The 18,101-nt window shown below is 32.9% G+C and overlaps 1 protein-coding gene and 4 non-coding genes across 10 annotated transcripts in view; all 5 read left to right on the top strand.

Annotated features, from left to right (window-relative positions):
* The window catches only part of LOC132757054 (chromodomain-helicase-DNA-binding protein 8-like), a 54,917-nt gene extending 40,847 nt beyond the window's left edge, over positions 1–14,070 (top strand). For 4 of the 6 annotated variants that reach the window (XM_060748235.1, XM_060748234.1, XM_060748232.1 and 1 more), the window contains 14 exons: positions 454–730; positions 1,081–1,294; positions 1,711–1,850; positions 2,627–3,183; positions 3,550–3,636; positions 4,354–4,587; positions 5,594–5,672; positions 6,166–6,329; positions 9,519–9,590; positions 10,242–10,377; positions 10,792–10,940; positions 11,876–11,998; positions 12,153–12,257; positions 12,699–14,070. In XM_060748235.1, coding sequence (XP_060604218.1) covers positions 454–730; positions 1,081–1,294; positions 1,711–1,850; positions 2,627–3,183; positions 3,550–3,636; positions 4,354–4,587; positions 5,594–5,672; positions 6,166–6,329; positions 9,519–9,590; positions 10,242–10,377; positions 10,792–10,940; positions 11,876–11,998; positions 12,153–12,257; positions 12,699–13,970 — 3,609 coding nt within the window. In that variant the 3' untranslated portion in view covers positions 13,971–14,070. The remainder of the gene's footprint in view (positions 1–453; positions 731–1,080; positions 1,295–1,710; positions 1,851–2,626; positions 3,184–3,549; positions 3,637–4,353; positions 4,588–5,593; positions 5,673–6,165; positions 6,330–9,518; positions 9,591–10,241; positions 10,378–10,791; positions 10,941–11,875; positions 11,999–12,152; positions 12,258–12,698) is intronic. The other 2 variants (XM_060748236.1, XM_060748237.1) reach the window with 2 other exon arrangements.
* On the top strand, positions 7,674–7,778 carry LOC132757069 (small nucleolar RNA U6-53/MBII-28). The gene has a single exon (XR_009629401.1). It is a non-coding gene; the product is annotated as a small nucleolar RNA U6-53/MBII-28 (small nucleolar RNA).
* Positions 7,912–8,016, top strand: LOC132757071 (small nucleolar RNA U6-53/MBII-28). Its single transcript, XR_009629403.1, has one exon. It is a non-coding gene; the product is annotated as a small nucleolar RNA U6-53/MBII-28 (small nucleolar RNA).
* Positions 8,111–8,215, top strand: LOC132757073 (small nucleolar RNA U6-53/MBII-28). Its single transcript, XR_009629405.1, has one exon. It is a non-coding gene; the product is annotated as a small nucleolar RNA U6-53/MBII-28 (small nucleolar RNA).
* LOC132757074 (small nucleolar RNA U6-53/MBII-28) lies at positions 8,310–8,414 on the top strand. The gene has a single exon (XR_009629406.1). It is a non-coding gene; the product is annotated as a small nucleolar RNA U6-53/MBII-28 (small nucleolar RNA).
* Positions 14,071–18,101: the final 4,031 nt, after the last annotated feature.

Genomic DNA, 18,101 nt, shown 5'->3' with positions numbered 1-18,101 from the left:
TTTCTTTGAAATCACATTACTTTAAAAAAAAACAGGTAAAGTTTCAGTATCTGAGTCATTTTAACAAAATGTACTGTCTGAAAGTATTGACCATTATCAACTCAATCATTATTTTAGGATTAAGAAACTAGCTTTGATTTAAATTAATGTAACCAGGATTTGCTTGGGAAGACTGGTCATGTATAGTGTTTCAATGATTTTTGTTTAGGTTTTTAATGTCAGCATTTGAAGTGGGTGGGGGATATAGAGATTTCCTTCTCTGTCCATCAGGTTGTCTATCCATAGACTGACATGTTTTGAATGTGGGGGCATCTGTATCTAGTTTTTAGTATCTTCCAAAAAGTCTCTACTTCACTAATAAGTTGACGTAAACTAAATTAGTTTGGTATAAAGTTCATGCATTAAGGAAATGAGCTAATATACCTTTCAAATTACATGTATTTTGTATTATAGAAAATGGAAAAGAGAGAGAAGCTGGATGCAGTCTTCCGAGAAAGAGAAGCAAGGAGACGACAGACTCAGATGAAGTGGACACGTAGAGAGGAGACAGATTTCTACAGAATTGTCTCGACGTACGGCATCGAGTTTGATCGTCACAAGGGTCGTTATATCTGGGACAAGTTCCGAATTATGGCTCGCCTGGATAAGAAGACTGACGAGCAGCTTACTGAATATTTCATATCATTTTATCATATGTGTCTCCGAGTGTGCCGTAAAATCAAAGAAGAAGGTATAGTAGAAAGCTATATTACATTGTGTGATAGTAAATAAATAACAGAAGTGACAGATATAATTCGGTTTGAACATTTGCATATAGTGAAGCTTTTTGTATGTTTTAGGGATAAGCACATAACATTTTGATTGAAAAGTAGCAGAAATTTTCACATAGTATAATATATTTATTTGTGACCATGTGTGAAATAATGACATTCATTAACATGAAGAGTTTTAGTCACATATAGATAGATATTCTTTATTTTGTCCCAATTTTTCAAATTTGTCTGCTTAAACATTTTAGCCCATTTTAATAGAAATACCTTTAGATTGTATATTTAGATTGGAATTTGTTATCTCTTCCAGCATATCCCCCAACTCCTGTTTACATTGAACCAATCACTGAAGAGCGTGCCAATAGGTGTATAGCTCGTATAGACTTGCTGAGCAAGATCCGTGAGGAAATCATCGTTCATCCAAAGATGGACCAACGAATCAAGTTGTGCCAGAAGTCCCTTGATCTCCCGTCATGGTGGAAAAACGGCAAACATGACAGAGAACTTCTTGTTGGTGCTGCAAAGTAAGTTATTAATTTCATGCCAGTTTTCAGAAAATACTAGATTTGTCTTGGATATTTTAGTCTAGGTAATTACCTCCTGCCTCTTCACATGTAAGCCTGATTTCAGTTATTTTAATCTTTGGTGGATAATGTATTTGAAATGAAGAATTCTCAAAAGGCATTTCTGCCCTTTTACTTAGAGATTTATGTTTCTGAACTGGTTTAGAGTAATTGTTACTTTCTCTTGATGATTTCAGTTCTATTGTGTTTAGGAGCACATATAAGCTAAAAGTTTTCATTTTGAATTATGATTTCATGCTTAATAGACATGTTATGTTTCTTATCTCCTGTTGAGCTTATGTTAAACTGGATTTTATGAGACATTGAAATGACAATTGTCTATGAAATATTAACACAACATTGTATATGTTTTTCAGACATGGTCTTGCTAGAACAGACTATTATATCATGAATGATGAGAAGCTGACATTCCTTGATACCATTAAATCATTTATCAAGACACATTCCAACTCTCCCGTAGACTTCAAACTCTTTGGTAAAGATCTCAATGATAAAGGTACCCTGTTTCTGTAGTTTCTTAACCTAGTATATCCTGCTGGAACCAAATGTGATTTTGCCTTTGCCACCAGTATAGAGCCTGGCCAGCCTGCACTTTTGTGCAGTCTGACCAGGCTCTATACTGTTGGTTGAACAACTTTTAATTTTCATCTTGATACCCGCAGATTTGATAATAGCCAGTTCCATAAATGGAAGCTTGAAAAGTCCATTTATGACATTCAGAAGGTAATGGGTTAAACCATTATCATGCTGTATTTTTGTGATGGGTTTGCCTTATTTTGAATTCCAGAACTGCCTTGCGTATTGAAGTAAGAGCTCAAATTGAACAATCTGTGATATAGAGCCCAATCATACTACATGGATGTACAGGCTGCCATGACTGTAAAATTGTTGCATAGGCCTTAAATAAATTCTGTTAAATACATTTATTGAAATTTTATATAAATCAAAGTAAACTATAACTTTAAAGCATGACTTTTTAAATGGTTTATATGTCAATTGATAAATGTAATTCTTAATTTTGTCTTTCTATTTTGCTCTATAAGCTAAGTATAAGGTCTATAAAATTTCAGTTTGAAAGTTTGAGCCTTGGACACGATGATTTACTAGAACACTATATTTCCAATTTCAGTGGCCCTCTACTGCTTAATTATATGTTTGTAAAGGTGAAAAGTAGACTTGTAAATTTAAATTTTATAGTGAATATAGCTGATCCTCTTTAACAAAGGAACAAACCCTTCACATGAGAATAATATTGTCTTACTTTTACTTTAGATACCAAGGTTGTTAAAGATGAAAAGGTAAAGGACAAAGATGAAAAAGAAAAGACTGAGGAGAAAAATGAAGAAAAAGATGAAAAAGTTAAAGAGGAAGAAGTGACTTGTGATAGTGCTGATGTTGATGCTAAGAAAGATGCCAAAGAACCAAGTAAAAAATCTAGTCCGAAAAAAGATAACAAAAGTGCTAAATCATCTGAGAAAGGCGACGAATATGATTCTGACACTGACACAGAAACTGGTGCTGATGTTGATGATATGGAGAAGAAATCTGACAAAGTGAAAACTGAAGAAAATGAGGATGAAGAAAATATGGATGTAAGTGAAGAAAAGGAAGATAAAAATGAGGAAAAAGACAAAAATGAGGAAAAAGAGGATGACGTTGAAGAAAAGGTTGATAAAAGTGAAAATGTGAAAGTTAAAAAGGAAGATAGTGAATCTGCTGATGCAATAAAGGCTGAGGATGTAAAAACCGAGAAAGTTAAGGCAGAATCATCTGAAGTAAAGAAAGAAGTGAAAGATGAAACTCCTGATGTAAAAGATGACCCTGATGAGGTAATGTATTCAGTTATATTTTTTAGAGAAAATGTACTTTATATTGGTCAGTGATGAAAAAAAAAATGAGAGAAAGCATAGTAGTTTTGACCCTGATTTTTTTTCTGAATACTTGGTCATTTAATGAAAGCTAAGACATTAGCCTTAAGTTTTCATCTTGTAAGATGTTGAGTTTTTATTTTTCGATAAATTTTCTTCAGTAATGAAGAAATTGTAGATGGATATGCTTTTCCCTTTACATGTATTTTGTTTCTGGGCTAATTGTACTACTAGTGAAAGATCTTAATAATAATAAGATGGGGAAATAGGGTATGACAGCAATTTGTCCTACTGCTGTTAATGATAAGAAATGATGTATAATTTTAGGAGGTGAGACAAACTTTAGAAGGGGAGGAGTCCCAGTCTGATCTACTAAATAGTGTATCACAGACCCTGCTGGCTCAATGGCCAAAGGTATGCTAGATACTGTTCTGATACTGTTCTGTATTGACTTAAAACCCAGCCCAAAATAAGTGGTGGTCTTGATGACATGTTGGTGCCACCAGTAAGGAGCTTTGAGCTTTGTCCAGTTTACAATTGTTAAAAGGCTTACTTCTCTTGGCTGCAACTTATTTAATAGTTTAATTGAAAAATTATATACCTTATATTAGTTTCTGACTCTTCCAAAGTCAAAGAGAAGTATATAAGCAGGTCGAAAGTTAAAATAGCATTGTCTTTTGTGTAAAATTATCAAGAAGAAAGGGGTGTCCGTGGCTGAGTGGTTAAGGTCTGCAACTTCTAACCACTTGACACTCACTACTGTGAGCAAAGGGACATCAGATTCTTTCATGAGCTGACTTATGGAAAGTCAGTGGTTGTACACAGTAAAGCTGGAAAGGTGCCATATGACCTATACAATGCAACGTAAAACTCAAACCAAAAATAAAAGTGTTAAAAAAAGTAAAAATCAAGATGAAAGTAACAGATCTATGAGTGAGTTTTGTTTGTGTTATCTCCTCATAAAAATTTTGTTAGTTAAAACTATCTGACACTTGCTGTTGAGATGAGCATTCAAACCGTAACTAGCACTTTTGGTAGGGATCTAGGCAAATAAGTCATCAAATATTACAGGTTTTCAATGTCATCGACTTATTTATTTAACTGAAAAAGAAATATTTTGATCTCATTTAGGATCGTATAGTATTCCATAGACTGGAGCAGATCTGTTATTGTGTGGAGACAGGTGACTGGCCATTCCCACCGAAGATGAAGAATGTACATATCCTTGGTATAGACTCGAGCAGTAACACACCCACCAGGTCTCTGACCCCACACACCCCCAAACTGGAAGAGGAGAGTAAAGACAATACTGCCAGTGATAAACCTGCCAAGAAGGAGAAAGATTTTGAAGTACAAATGGCAGAGGTATGTTTTGATTCTGCTCTATAGTATTTGATATATTGGATCAAATATACAGTCAAACCTGTGTTAGGTGACTTTTGTTCACAGGGTTTACTGTATTCATGATACTATTGAAAGTGTCATTTTAGAATAATAAGAAATGTCAGGGTACTGAAATCTAACCAGGATTGGATGGAAAATGTAATTAATGTCGGTTGTCATACGATCTTTAATAACTTTTTTCAAACCTTTGAAATGATAAAGGTGGAATAAACTTTTAACAAATGTTTGTTTTTACATTGCAATTTGTATGTTGAAAATCATTGTTCTCCTATATTATTAATTTATTTATGCATAATTAACTTATACCAGTAATTATTTAATTTTACCCATGAAATATGGTGCTATATCAGTCAAATATATTTCATATTTTTTAAAAATAAATATGAAATATAAATATGAAAGTAGGCGGAGTCAAAACTCATATTTATTTTAACGGACTTCTTTTGACATTCTGTTTGCAAAATCTGAAAATACAAAACAACTTTTTGTTGAATTTTGTTTTGAAAACTATCTAGAATGATACAAAATGGTCTAACTAAGAAAATAAATCCGAACACCAATATCTTTAATTCAGTCATTAACGCTGTACAGACGTTTAAAGAGTTGTTTACGTGACGTCACAATGTAGCGCTAAATATCGCGCGCAAAACAAGACAATAATTTTATTACTGCGCGCTGTACAATTGCAGTTGCGTAGCAAGCAAGGGGGTTCGTAACCATTTTCTTTGATAATGAGATTAAATAAAAAGGTTATTTTTTCGTTTTTCGTGAAATATGGTATATATTTTCACTCAACATGATAAAATGCCACATATTTTCACTCGCCGTCCCGGCTCGTGAAAATATGTGGCATTTTATCATGTTTCGTGAAAATATATTCCATATTTCACTCAAACGAAAAAATATCCTCTTAGTATTGAAATAGATGATATAAAGGTAAATACAATGTGAATGTTTTTACGTACAGGGTGAAGGTCTCAAGATGACATTCCATAAGAAAGCTGAGAAGAACAAGAGGTCAATAGATGCTTTAGAAGCAGAGAAAGGTATTTATATATTATATTTATATATTCTCTGTTTATTTGTTCATGAATAGTATACATGTTTATGTACATTTTGTTGATAGGTTAAGTATTTGATAGATTTTACACATTCTTTGGTAAAGTATTTGTAAGATTTTATATTTTGTTAAGAAAAAGGAAAGAAAAATGAATTAAATTTGCCAGCAATTTATTTTATGTGCAAAGTAATATTTGCAGGCAGTTACTTAAAATTTAGAATATAGAATCTGTAATAGCATTATTGCAATATTAAATGTCACATCTCTGTACATAACACAAGGTTATGTTAGCCTCTATTCTTTCAATTTATAAAGATCTAAAATTGTTTATTTAGTATATCTACCTTTCCTTAGTTGTTTATGTGGAAAAAAAAATAAATGCAATGATTTTACAAAAAATAATGAGGAAAATGGATAAATTTGATTTTGTTCCTATTTTTCATAGAAAATAATTAATAAATAAACTTCTCATATTTTAGCGGCAAGAATCCAGGCCATTCTAGCACAGAGCATAGCAGCATCACAGGCGTCGAGTGACGACAGCCAGCAAGATTCTATCTTATCATCTACGTCTCAGGTATCATGGCCGCCCCCATGGCTGCCTTCCCCTCCTCAATTCCAAATGATGGTGCCGCCCCCTCAGGTTGGTGACGTTGACAACAGTCTGCATGACATCAGCCTTCGCTTTGACTTCCTCTGCGCTTTGTCTTCCTTCGGAGGGCTCATTGCGAAATCAGCATAACTATGATAATTAATAGAGAAACAAATCGCTATCTTCGCATTAAGCCCTTGCCAAAATTATTATTATATTAGGTTTTATAGAAGTTTCTTGGTTTTTGTTTGAGTTTAGTTTATTTTTGTATTTTGCTTAAACTTTCATTTGAAAAATGGCTTGTAAAAACTGAATTTTCAACAAAAATATAAATAGCAAGGTTAAGTATAGTAAAGAAAGAATTGGGTTAAGAATGAAAATGAATGATTTGTCAATTTTTAGTCACTATTCTGTTAAAGTAGGAAAACACTGTGTTTATAATGGGGAAAGTAGGGCAGGGTAATGCTTATAAGGTTTGAAGAGTATATTTTTAAAGAGGCTAGTAACAGTGAAACAAATTTTTGCTTGCAATTCTCTATGCAATATTATTAAAATAGGCTAGTGTCATGTGGTTAGAGCAGAAGACGATGCATGGAACGATAGAAACTAGTAGTAACATCAGTGCATTACTTCTCTTTGCATGGCTTATTTTAGATCATTACATGTGAAAATATTATACCTTTCCTTTCTTGCTTACAAGATTGGCTATATGTGTTTTATATTCCTTAACATATATCTTTTTATGCCTTAGTGGGGTGGGGGAAATAGAATTGTCCTCGTCAATCTGTCCCAGTGCCGCGCTGTCTCAAAATGGTAGAATGACTGTGTATCTGTGTCTTGTGGATACATTTCTAGCTTTATGTGATGTTAGTGCTTCAGTTTCACCAATTTGGTTTGTTCTCAATAGATTTGTCTTAAGATGCTTGTATTTATTGGCTTCCAAGGATTGAAAATGCGATGTCTGGATTCTTGTTGGCACTTAACAACTTCCTTTTGACTAATGCAATAGTGTCTACATAATTTGTATTACATTCTTACTTTTTACTCGAAATTGTTATGTGCTTCTTACTTCATGGTCCTAATCTTTCTTAGGTTGTAATGATGTCAAATCTTTTAAGTGAGGTTATTTTGTCGTGCTTGGATGAGATATTAATTTGATGTTGATGTAACTTGATAGTTGTAATACATCTTTAGCTTGGTATCTCTGTAAAAGCCTCGACTTATGTTAGTAACACCCCAGGTTAGCAGAAATCATATTTATTGTTTCTACCCCATGTGACCTTTAATTGTGTTGGTGTGCCGTAAAACAAAAAGAATATAAACAAAACATTGACATGAGATAAAATATTGACAGTCCAAAACTGTCAAGGCAAATGTTAAGTCATTAAATCAGCATTCCAGTGATGAGGTACCATGCTAATACTGAGAGTGTGTCGCTGGTAGACTTAATTGTCCCAGCCGCTCTATGAGTACAAAATGTTCTCATTGTCCCTGAGGAATGTTGAACACATAAATATAAAACAGTGACATGAATAGGCCCTATTGCTAGCATTTCGTTCAGAGATTTTCAATTCTGTATTTCTTAGAGCTGATAAATGAAGTAAAAAGATGGCAGTGTGTAAAGAATTGTTTATTCCAATGATGAGGTACCATGCTAATACTGAGAGTGTGTTGCTGGTAGACTTAATTGTCCCAGCCGCTCTTTGAGTACAAAATGTTCTCATTATCCCTGAGGAATATTGAAAGTTTCAATTGTCAAATGAATGGGCGAGATGGTTTATTTCATTTCTCCAAGGGAATATAGAAGATGGCAGTGTGTAAAAAATTATTTATTCCAATGATGAGGTACCATGCTAATACTGAGAGTGTGTAGCTGGTAGACTTAATTGTCCCAGCCGCTCTTTGAGTACATAATATTTTCATTATCCCTGAGGAATGTTGAAAGTTTCAATTGTCAAATGAATGGGCGAGATGGTTTATTTCACTTCTCCAAGGGAATATAGAAGATGGCAGTGTGTAAAAAATTATTTATTCCAATGATGAGGTACCATGCTAATACTGAGAGTGTGTAGCTGGTAGACTTAATTGTCCCAGCCGCTCTTTGAGTACAAAATGTTCTCATTGTCCCTGAGGAATATTAGTTCCGAGTTTCTGTTAGTGCTTACGACTACTACTACTTAATTCTGAAAAACTGTTTCAAGTAGTTTAAACTTTATGTAGTATATATATTGTAGTAATGAATGCAACTTGAGGGTTTTTAAAAAGAGATGCAAGATTTTCATGATGATTTTGTTGAATAAGTTGATGAAAATTAATTTAAATTGGTAATTTGTATTAACTTGTTTATAATATAGTAAATCAATGAGAAGTCTTGTGAGAATAGCTGTTGGGGGCAGCTAAAGTAAAAGAAGTAAGGGCAGATAAAATGCCTGGTATTGGGGTAGAAATGAGTAGGAAAAAAGTGCAATGTTCTGTTGAGCTCTGCTTTTATTGTTGTCAAGAGTCCCCAAACCCGAGCATACATTTGTTTCACAGTTAAGCTGCATTTTTATACTTAGTTATTTAGAAAATTGCCAAAATTTATAGAAATTTAAAATGAAAGAGTAGTACAGCAAAAAAAAAATTTAGTTTATTAAAAAAAAAGCTTTTTTGTCAGTTTTGCTCAGTAAATGAACTTTTTGTAAATAAGTCAGGCAGCTAAATTGTGAAACACAGCTTTAACTTTGTCTTAGAAATTTTAATTATAGCATGATATCTGGCAATCAGGGGAGATAAATTTAGCAAAAGGTTTCTAAGGATACAGATGCATTCAAATTTTAGGATTTAATGGTTTTTGTGAAGGAAGAAGTCTTATTTTGTCTCATTAATTTTGCTAGTAAATTCATTCTTTTGTCCACTGATTGTCAGAGTCTTGTTTAATTTATTTTATAGTTATAATTTGTTTTCTATATAAATATTAAATTTTCTTCAGTACATCTAGAATTTGCATTTTTAACATAAAAAATTCTAAATAATGAAGATTTTAATAACTATAAATATTGTGATTTATTATTTTCTTTCAAAAATCGTTCTTACAACAATGTAAATGAACTTTTTGTTCACAAATTTGTAAAACAATGTCTTTTTATAGAGTGATTTTGAATGATAAAATAATCTTATTTTGAACAAATTGACAAGTTATATTGTAGTGATGTGATCAGAGGTTATTTTTAGATTAACAAACTTAATTTTATTGTATAGGGAGGTGCTGAGAGTCCATTCCTCAATGGTAGCCACATGTCAGAGGAGGAACTCCTGATGAACAGACATCTTGTAAGTATGACATAATGACCTAGTGAGGCTCCCAGGGGGGTTTCATTATGACCTGGTCTAGTAAGATACCCAAAAACTTGTTATGAACTACATGCCTACTTTTGGTAAATTCTTTTTAACTTCTTTTCTGGCAGTTACAGTCTAGTAAGACCCCGCAACATGTTATCCATAGGCTGCACTGCCTTTTGGTTATTTCTTTATTAATTATTTTCTGGCAGAAACCCTACTCCAGCTTCTTTTAAATGTAATAAAACCCAAGGGAACAATAATGATAATATAGTTTAAGAAGTTAGTTCTGAGAATGAGTTAGTTTAAAAGTGATTATCAGTTTGGTGCTCACTTTGTCAATCTGGCCTTTAAATTGTATGGCCTGTGTGATTCTTTACAAAGAAAAAAAGAAAGAAAAAAAAACAAAACGAAAAGAAAAAAAAATTCATATAAAACACATTTAGGGTTAGAAATTTTGATTATGAATAATGGTCACTTCAACTTGCTATTTAGAATGAACAAGATGTTAACATTTATTCAGAGACCACATGAATTCTGTTATAATATTCAATTCAATTATCTGGACAGGAATCTTGCATTATTGATATTCTTGTTTTACATTTTTGTTGTGAGATATACAAGTTATAAACATTGTATTTACAGCTAGAACAAGGGCTCTTGTTCCCAAGACAGGGTCGTCGTGGTCGCAAGAGAAAGGAAGAAAAAATGGCCGAGATCGCCATGGCTGAAGCTTTAGCTAGAAGACAGACTGCAAGAGCTTTAGCCACACTAGAATCTGGTAACTTTTTATTATGCTACATATTCTTTCTGTACAAGACTTTTGTTACTAGTATAACGGTATTATTAGGAATATTGTAAAGAAATTTAATTTTGATAAAAATAAATTTTTCAACAACAAAATCAGTAGTTAAAGTAAGTTTCAGGATTTTAAGATGATTTTGAATCTGATGAGAATTTAAGCATAATGATTGGGATGAAATTTTATATGTACAGTCAATGTTGAAGGGTAAATTTATGTTTTGATTGAAATTCATAATCTGTAAAAGGCGATGTAGATTCTAGACAATTTAATGAAAACAAAGGTGTTGTCAATGTAAATTTTATGATTATTTTACTACTAACAAACAAGTGTTTAGATCTAATTTTGATTTAGTATATGAATTTCTATAATTGTTTTAATTTTATCGTTCAGATTCTCGTGTTCCGGTGATCAACCTCGAGGACGGAAGTAGATTGTCGGGAGACGAGGCTCCACTGAAAAAGAATCTGGAGACCTGGCTAGAGAAACATCCTGGTTATATGGTAGACAGTCGAGTAGAGGAGCTGGAAGAGGGAGAAATTGTAAGTGTACCAGTCTAACAGTGGAAGATTCTGATTGGATGATATAAAATTTATTTTGTTGAAATGACCAATCAGTTGTTAGATAACAAAGACTGGTGTGTGTGTATTTGCGTTTATTTATACTCGCCACCGGTTGCCCATATGGGCGAGTCCTCCAGAAGAGTATTAGTCATTTTAGATTTTTGGAGGATAGTGCAATTACAGATACAGAAAGATGCCCCAATTCCAGAAGCTTCTCCTGGTTCTTTAGCGTGCCAAGTGTTTAAGCACCCATACACGGGACCTCGATTTAAAGTCTCATCCGAAAGACTGATTAGTAATTTTAGTTGGCCAGCCCGGGAATCGAACCCACAATGTCGAGATTACAAGTCTCGCGCTCTAACCGATTGAGCTATGCGGGCTGGTTGAAAGACTGGTCTAAATTTACTAACTTATGTTATGAAGTCAGACGGAAAGTATTTTTACGTCAACCTTAGATTGCACAAATTATTAAGTATTAATATGTAATGTATAGAATTCTGATTCAGGATTTTAATGACAAGTGTAGTAAATTTAGCTTGAAAAGATTTTGATGAATGAACTGATAAAAAAATACAAAAAGAATCAGTTCATAGGTAACATGCCTTATAAGTAGTAAACTACTATGTCCCTATATACCTGTACATCATCTTTATTTCGATCATTATTTTGGTTTGGTTTTTAATTTGCATCAACACTGTAAAGGTCATACTATGCCTTTTCAGTTTTACTGATGGTGGGAGACCATTGCTGGCTTTCCATGCATTATTTCTCGGTCACAAGTGTCACCAATATGAAAAAAATGTAAATAAGGTCAATGTTGTGATAATGTGATTTATTTCTTCAACAAAATATTGATGTGTTCCTCTCATATTATTTACTGTAATAAAATATTAAAATATTGACTTGTCTTACAGGTATCTGACTACCCAGAGAGAAGGAAAGGACGTAAACCAAAGTTTGATCCGGCCTTCCTAGAGGTGGATAAACTTACAGGGGAGGAGAATGTATCGGTGATTAATCGGCTGACTGGTAAAAAGGTAAGTTTTCAAATGTTTTGAGACGGGATAAATTCTAGATTATTGTACAAGTTATTTCTACAACTGGATGGTAAGAACAGGATAAATTCTACATTAATTGTATAAATTATTTTTGGTAGGAACAGTTTTAAAAACTATTATTCATACTTTGCAGATAACCGGAGCAAAAGCACCTCCATTAAGATACCTGGCCGAGTGGTTGGAACAAAACCCGATGTGGGATGTTGATCCAAAGTGGTCGGACCTAGTCAGAGCAAAGGTATGGCATCTGTTTGTGTGGTTAAAATGGTTAGATGAGTTGGTTCAAACATAGAATTGCCATGATGCATACAAAATGTAAAAAAACATGTGAAAAAGTGAATAATAATAAAATAAAATAATAAAAGTGAATAGATCTCTACTCTGACCGTTAATTAGATTAACAATAGATTTAACCACAAACATTGACATGTGCTCCTTACTTAACAAATTTGTTGTGGTGAAATTCTTATTCAGTTAATGTAATCCTGTAATCAGATAATTAAGATTATACAGGTTAGAAATCTATGCATTGCAAATGGGTTCAAAGTGTCTTATATGTGAAAATTAGTGTAACATTTTCTACAATTCATTTAATTCACTTATCTCATTTGTTTTATATGCGAACCAAAACGAGTTTATATAAATTTATTAAATATGTTTGTTATTCCTGTTTTTTTAGGGTTCATTACCAAAGACCTTACTGCCAAGAATAGTGACACCTTCAAGACGCGGCCGAAAACCACGAGACAGTCCATTGTCACATCCTATGCTTGGAACCAGTGATCCTCACCAAGCTGCGGCCATTGCTGCCTCCATGGAAGCCATGAATGCTGCCCAGCTTATGGCAGCAGGCTTCGGGAAACTACCTCTTCCATTTGGTTCAATACCAGGTCTAGGACTTAATCCTATGCTCGGACTTCAGGGTTTCGGTTTTCCGGGTTTGTCTGGCTCCCCAGTTCATGAAAAGTCTGAATCTAAACATAAGGACTCTAAAGGATCGAAAGAAGATGGTGAAAAGTCAAAGGAGGATGAAAAGAGTTCAAGTCCACACCCATCTTTCCCTCTCATGTACAATCCTTTATTGTTTAATCCTGCGTTGTTAGCTGCTCAAGGAATGGCAAACTTTTCTTTGCCAACTAGTCTGGCTGGTATGGAATCAAGTCTTATCAACGGTCACACTCCGTCGTCTAAAGAGGAGACTGCTAGTAGCAGTAGTGGAAGTAGTAGAAAATCTCGTCATCTGTCCGAATATTCTGAACAAAATGTCGTTGAAGATCTCAGTGTTAAGAGTAAATCGAAACCATCTAAACCAGTTGTAGAAAATACAATCGCAGCTCACAGTAGTGGGATATCTAAAAAATTTGACAAAACTGTAGATAATGATGATATGCCTTGTGACCTGTCCATGAAGCCGAAGGCAAAAGAGGAAAAGTCCAAACAAAAGATCTGCAGTTCAGATAAACTGAGTAGAATTGTTGATACTTTGAAATTCAGAGTGAACAAAATGGACGAAAAGCCACAGAAAAGTGAAAGTGATAAAGATAGTAAAAGACACAGTATAGATGCTGTATTGAATCTGTCAGATAAAAGTAGTGCTAAAGAACAATCGGAGAGTGGTTCTTCTAGAAAAGACTCCTTGAATTCACTTTCCTTGAAACATTCAACCTCATCATCGAAATCATCGTCATCATCAAAGTCGTCATCATCATCATCAAACCATTCTAAAGAACCAGTACCAAAAATTGTCCAAGAACTGTTGGCGGCCAAAGAACAACGCGAGAGGGAAGAGTTGATGGTTGCTAAGCAGCAGAAGTTAGATGCTATCGCAGCAAAGCAACAGAGATTGCTAGAGGCTGCAGCGATCAAGTCGAAGTCATTGTCGAGTTCTCAGGGATCGGAAGTCGGTGGTGGGTCGGACAAAGATACTGAAAATGACAGTGAAAAATCTTAGCGAGTGTAATCAGTCATCCCCATGACATTTAGACATTATTCATAACATGAACTGTGGTTGTGAAGTGTGAAAATTATACTGGAGTATTTGAATTATATACGATTTGATGTGCTGTGGGAAGTATGTGTGAAAATTCATTTAAAAACGAATGATTTTTTTTTTTTGAAGAAGAAGTTGCTGTTTGATGTATATTGAAAGCATGCTGCTGATTTTCAACAGGGGGCATTATAATTCTGAAATACAGCTGCATAGAAATGGAATTGATCAGCTTGATTGAGTAAACTTTTATATTTGCCGATGTTGTACGTAAAATTTCAGCAATTTAAAGTGAATATAATGTAGATTGTGTTGATATGACTGGAAGATATGGTTTGGATTGCCTGAAGAAATCTGCTGGTCAAATTATAGATATTATGATATTATGATAATTTAAGTATTACTTTTTGTCAGCCACTTGGTGAAAATATGATCTGATTTCCGTACCAATACACAATGTGTAGTGACAGGTTAACAAAAAAAAATCATGGACAGAAATGATTTTGTTAATGTATGACCGATCTCAAGATTAGTGTTCTGTTGTATTGCGATACTTGATGCAAAGGTCAAGGTAGAACTTGCATAAGAAACTGTATTGGTTAGAACTAGTCATATTTTCACGAAGTGGTTATTGTAAAGGAATGTTGTGCCATTTGTATATGCATATCGCCTTGCTGCTGATGTCTTGAACAAGTAAAAAATATTAAAATAACTGTCAAATGATTTGAAACAAATTTTTTATTGTAGATGAATGTAGGATGTAGACATACTTTTCTATATGCAGTAAACTCCTCTTAAAACGCTATATAGCTTATAATGATATACCACTTGTAACGATGCTGTTACCGCGGTCCTGACTCGTGATTTTAAATGGGGTTGCCTTTCGGATATTACGATATAAATTCGACCGTCCTCTGAATATGGTTATAAGCAGAGTTTACTGTAACTATTTATTATAATTTTGTTTTTGTTAGCAACAATCCTTTTGATTTTTAAAAAATGATTAACTTCGGATGAATTCAAAGTTACTGCAGATCTGGTTAGTATACGGCAGTTTGTAATGGTTTCTTTTTTTTGGCTGTTTTTTTTTTAATTCTTATTTTTGATATATGCTGATGTTCTTACTTTTTTTTGTATTGAAATTATTTTTTAAGTACGCATAGCATGAGCTTAGTTTTCTTATTCCTGGAGAGTTATAAATTTGTTTTATTCTGTCCATACTGTCGTCATTGTCAAATGAAGTCTTGCCACGAGTTTGACTATTAAATAGTGCATGCAACTTATTTATAATTATTTTGTTTATTATAATTAAGATAATAAAAAAAGAAAGATAATAGTTTGATTATGGTAAGAAATTAAATGAAATTTCATAAATGTTCTGGAAGAAGAAAAGAATCAGTATTGTAACTTTTAACAGCGAAATATAAAAGATTTTTTCTACATTTTTTTGTTGTCTTTTTTTACTCTGTATATTTGTTTTCACTAGATATATTAGCTTTCCCATGATAGATTAAAATGCTTTGTATCGTTCGAGATAGCTTAATTCATTTGTAAGTAATTTTCATATCTATTTATTACAAAATTTTGAGAGAAAAATAAATCTTTTAATGTTTTTCATTGCCAGTAATCAAGCAATAGGGACTCCCATTTGTTTTTTTGTAGTGAATTTGTAAAGGCAGAAAAAATCAGTGTACATGTATTTATTTTTTCAAATGGTGTATAAATGGAGTGAGAAATATTTAAAAGCAATATGTTTGTTGTTTTTTATGTATATAATTCATTATGTGTATAAAGAATGTGGCTAATAGTGAAGTCAGATTTGTAAAAAAAATGCCTGATTGTAAAGTTCTGCAGTTTGAAGACCCATCTTGCAAGATAATGTCTTGTCATTGGTCAATGTTAGAAAAATTGTTTGAAAATTTATCCAATCAGATGCGAGGGTATGGTGACTGGTTTTCATATTTGAGTTTTCAGACTGTACGCCCTGACTTGTATAAGGATTTTGTAGTGAATTAACATTGAATGAAATGTTTGTGAGATAAGAGCGAAAGTTAATGTAGTTGTTAAAGAAAACAAATCTGATTGTTGGTTATTGGCAGAAGTCACACCAAAAAAAAAAATTAAATAAGGGTTCGATTCATGTAAAATAATCTTGTCCTAAAATTTTAACCATAATTTATTTTTGTTCGGGGGGAAAAAACAGGAAGGAAATTTAAAGAAAGAGAGTGCAAGAATCATATATTTGATGAAAATTTATTTATCATTAACAAAATAAGCATCTTAGGTTCTTTAAAATATAAGATATTGCCATGACCAGTATAGATATGATATGATAAACTGACAGTTTGTAGAATACTTATCAATCCCATGTCATGTAAATGAGAAGTATAGATCCGACGTGATAACCTGGCAGATAAAATGTGTCGTTGCACGAGTCTGATTTTATCTCTGATTTTCCATGACTTGCTATATAGTAAAACAAGACGTAAAAGTTTGACATTGTGCCAATCAACGTTCAGAATATCATGTTTCTATACTTATTCCATTGTATTTATAAACATCATACACTCAGGGAAAGCTTTGATGACCATTGTAAAGTTTTAACAAATAAAAAGAGATTTTTTTTTGATAGTTATCATATTTTTTTTTTGCTGTAATGTACATTTATCATAAACATTTAAATATTCACTCTGTTAATAATAATGATAATAAAAAAGAATGTCTTCTCTTTTTCAGAAATTTTGTTTAAATGAAATAGAATATTTATTTTTTGCCTTCTTGCCTCAAGTTCTGAATAATTTATGTACATTTCTAATTCTAAAAAGCATTTTTTTTCTTTCAGAAGACATTTTGAGAATTTGTTTTAACAAGAACTTTGTATCAGATGAAAACACTTTCAAGTATAATAAACATTTTGATAAATGAATGAGCTGTATTTTCTAGTTTTGTATTTGATAGCATTTTTTATCAAATAGTTCTGTTTTTGTTGTAACTAGATATCTTAAGATGTGAGCAAATTAATCCCTTCTTTTTTATAGAAAATTTTGATATTGATCTATATATGAGGTTATTTAAATATCCTACTGTTAATTTGTTTCAATTAAAAACCAAAAATATATATATATCAGTATTAGTATGCACTGACCATTTATTATGAAAGTGCTTGGAAAAAAAAGCAGAGTGACCCCACCCTCCCCCACAAATTGGAAGACATTTTTGCTATCTCAATTTTTGATTGTCCCCCTTATTTTTGTTGCGAAAGTATTTCACTACATATAAATTTGTTTCCTTTTTGTAATGTCACGTTTGTTAAATGTATTTTTTGTATGTAAACATTGTCTTTTTTTTTTTTTTGCAACAGATTTGTAGAGAAAAGAAAATTAATTGAATTAAAAATGATATGCAAAGTACAAAATGCTTGTTATATTTTATCTTGCACATTTTTTGAGCCACGTCATGACAAAACCAACATAATGGGTTTGCGACCAGCATGGATGCAGACCAGCCTGCGCATCCACGCAGTCTGATCAGGATCCATGCTGTTCACTTACAAACCCTATTACAAGTAGAGAAACTGATAGCGAACAGCATGGATCCTGATCAGACTGCCCGGATGTGCAGGCTGGTCTGGATCCATGCTGGTCGCAAACCCATTATGTTGGTTTTGTCGTGACGCAGCTCATTTATTTATTTTAGTTTTGATTAAAAAGCAGGCACCCAAGTACAAATGTAGTACAGTCGACATTCCGTAAGCTAGCTTAATAGCTTCTTCACATGATAGAATCCAAGTCCTTTGCGGGATTCAAACCCACAGCAGTGTAGGGCAAGTTGTTTTATTGGGTCTTAGCAAGTACTGCTCTTCTTGTATTAACGTCGTATGACTTTTGATGTTTTAACAGTCTTTTGATTAAGTTATTCACAAATTTATAGCAATGAACTTATCCTGCTTTATTTTGAGAATTTCATTAAAAAATAAATAAATTAAGGAGATTTCAGTGTAAGAAAACTTGTAGGACAACAGCATAGAATTGGATGCATTGATGTGTAAATAATGGTAAAGGCACTACATTACCACTAGTATTCACAGTATAATCT

The sequence above is a fragment of the Ruditapes philippinarum genome, unplaced genomic scaffold (genome assembly GCF_026571515.1).
Source record: "Ruditapes philippinarum isolate M1 unplaced genomic scaffold, ASM2657151v2 ctg109_1_1_1_1, whole genome shotgun sequence".
In the NCBI taxonomy this organism is placed as follows: Eukaryota; Metazoa; Mollusca; class Bivalvia; order Venerida; family Veneridae; genus Ruditapes; species Ruditapes philippinarum.
Note: the sequence above shows the minus strand (reverse complement) of the source record. Positions and strands in the feature narration are given on the sequence as shown.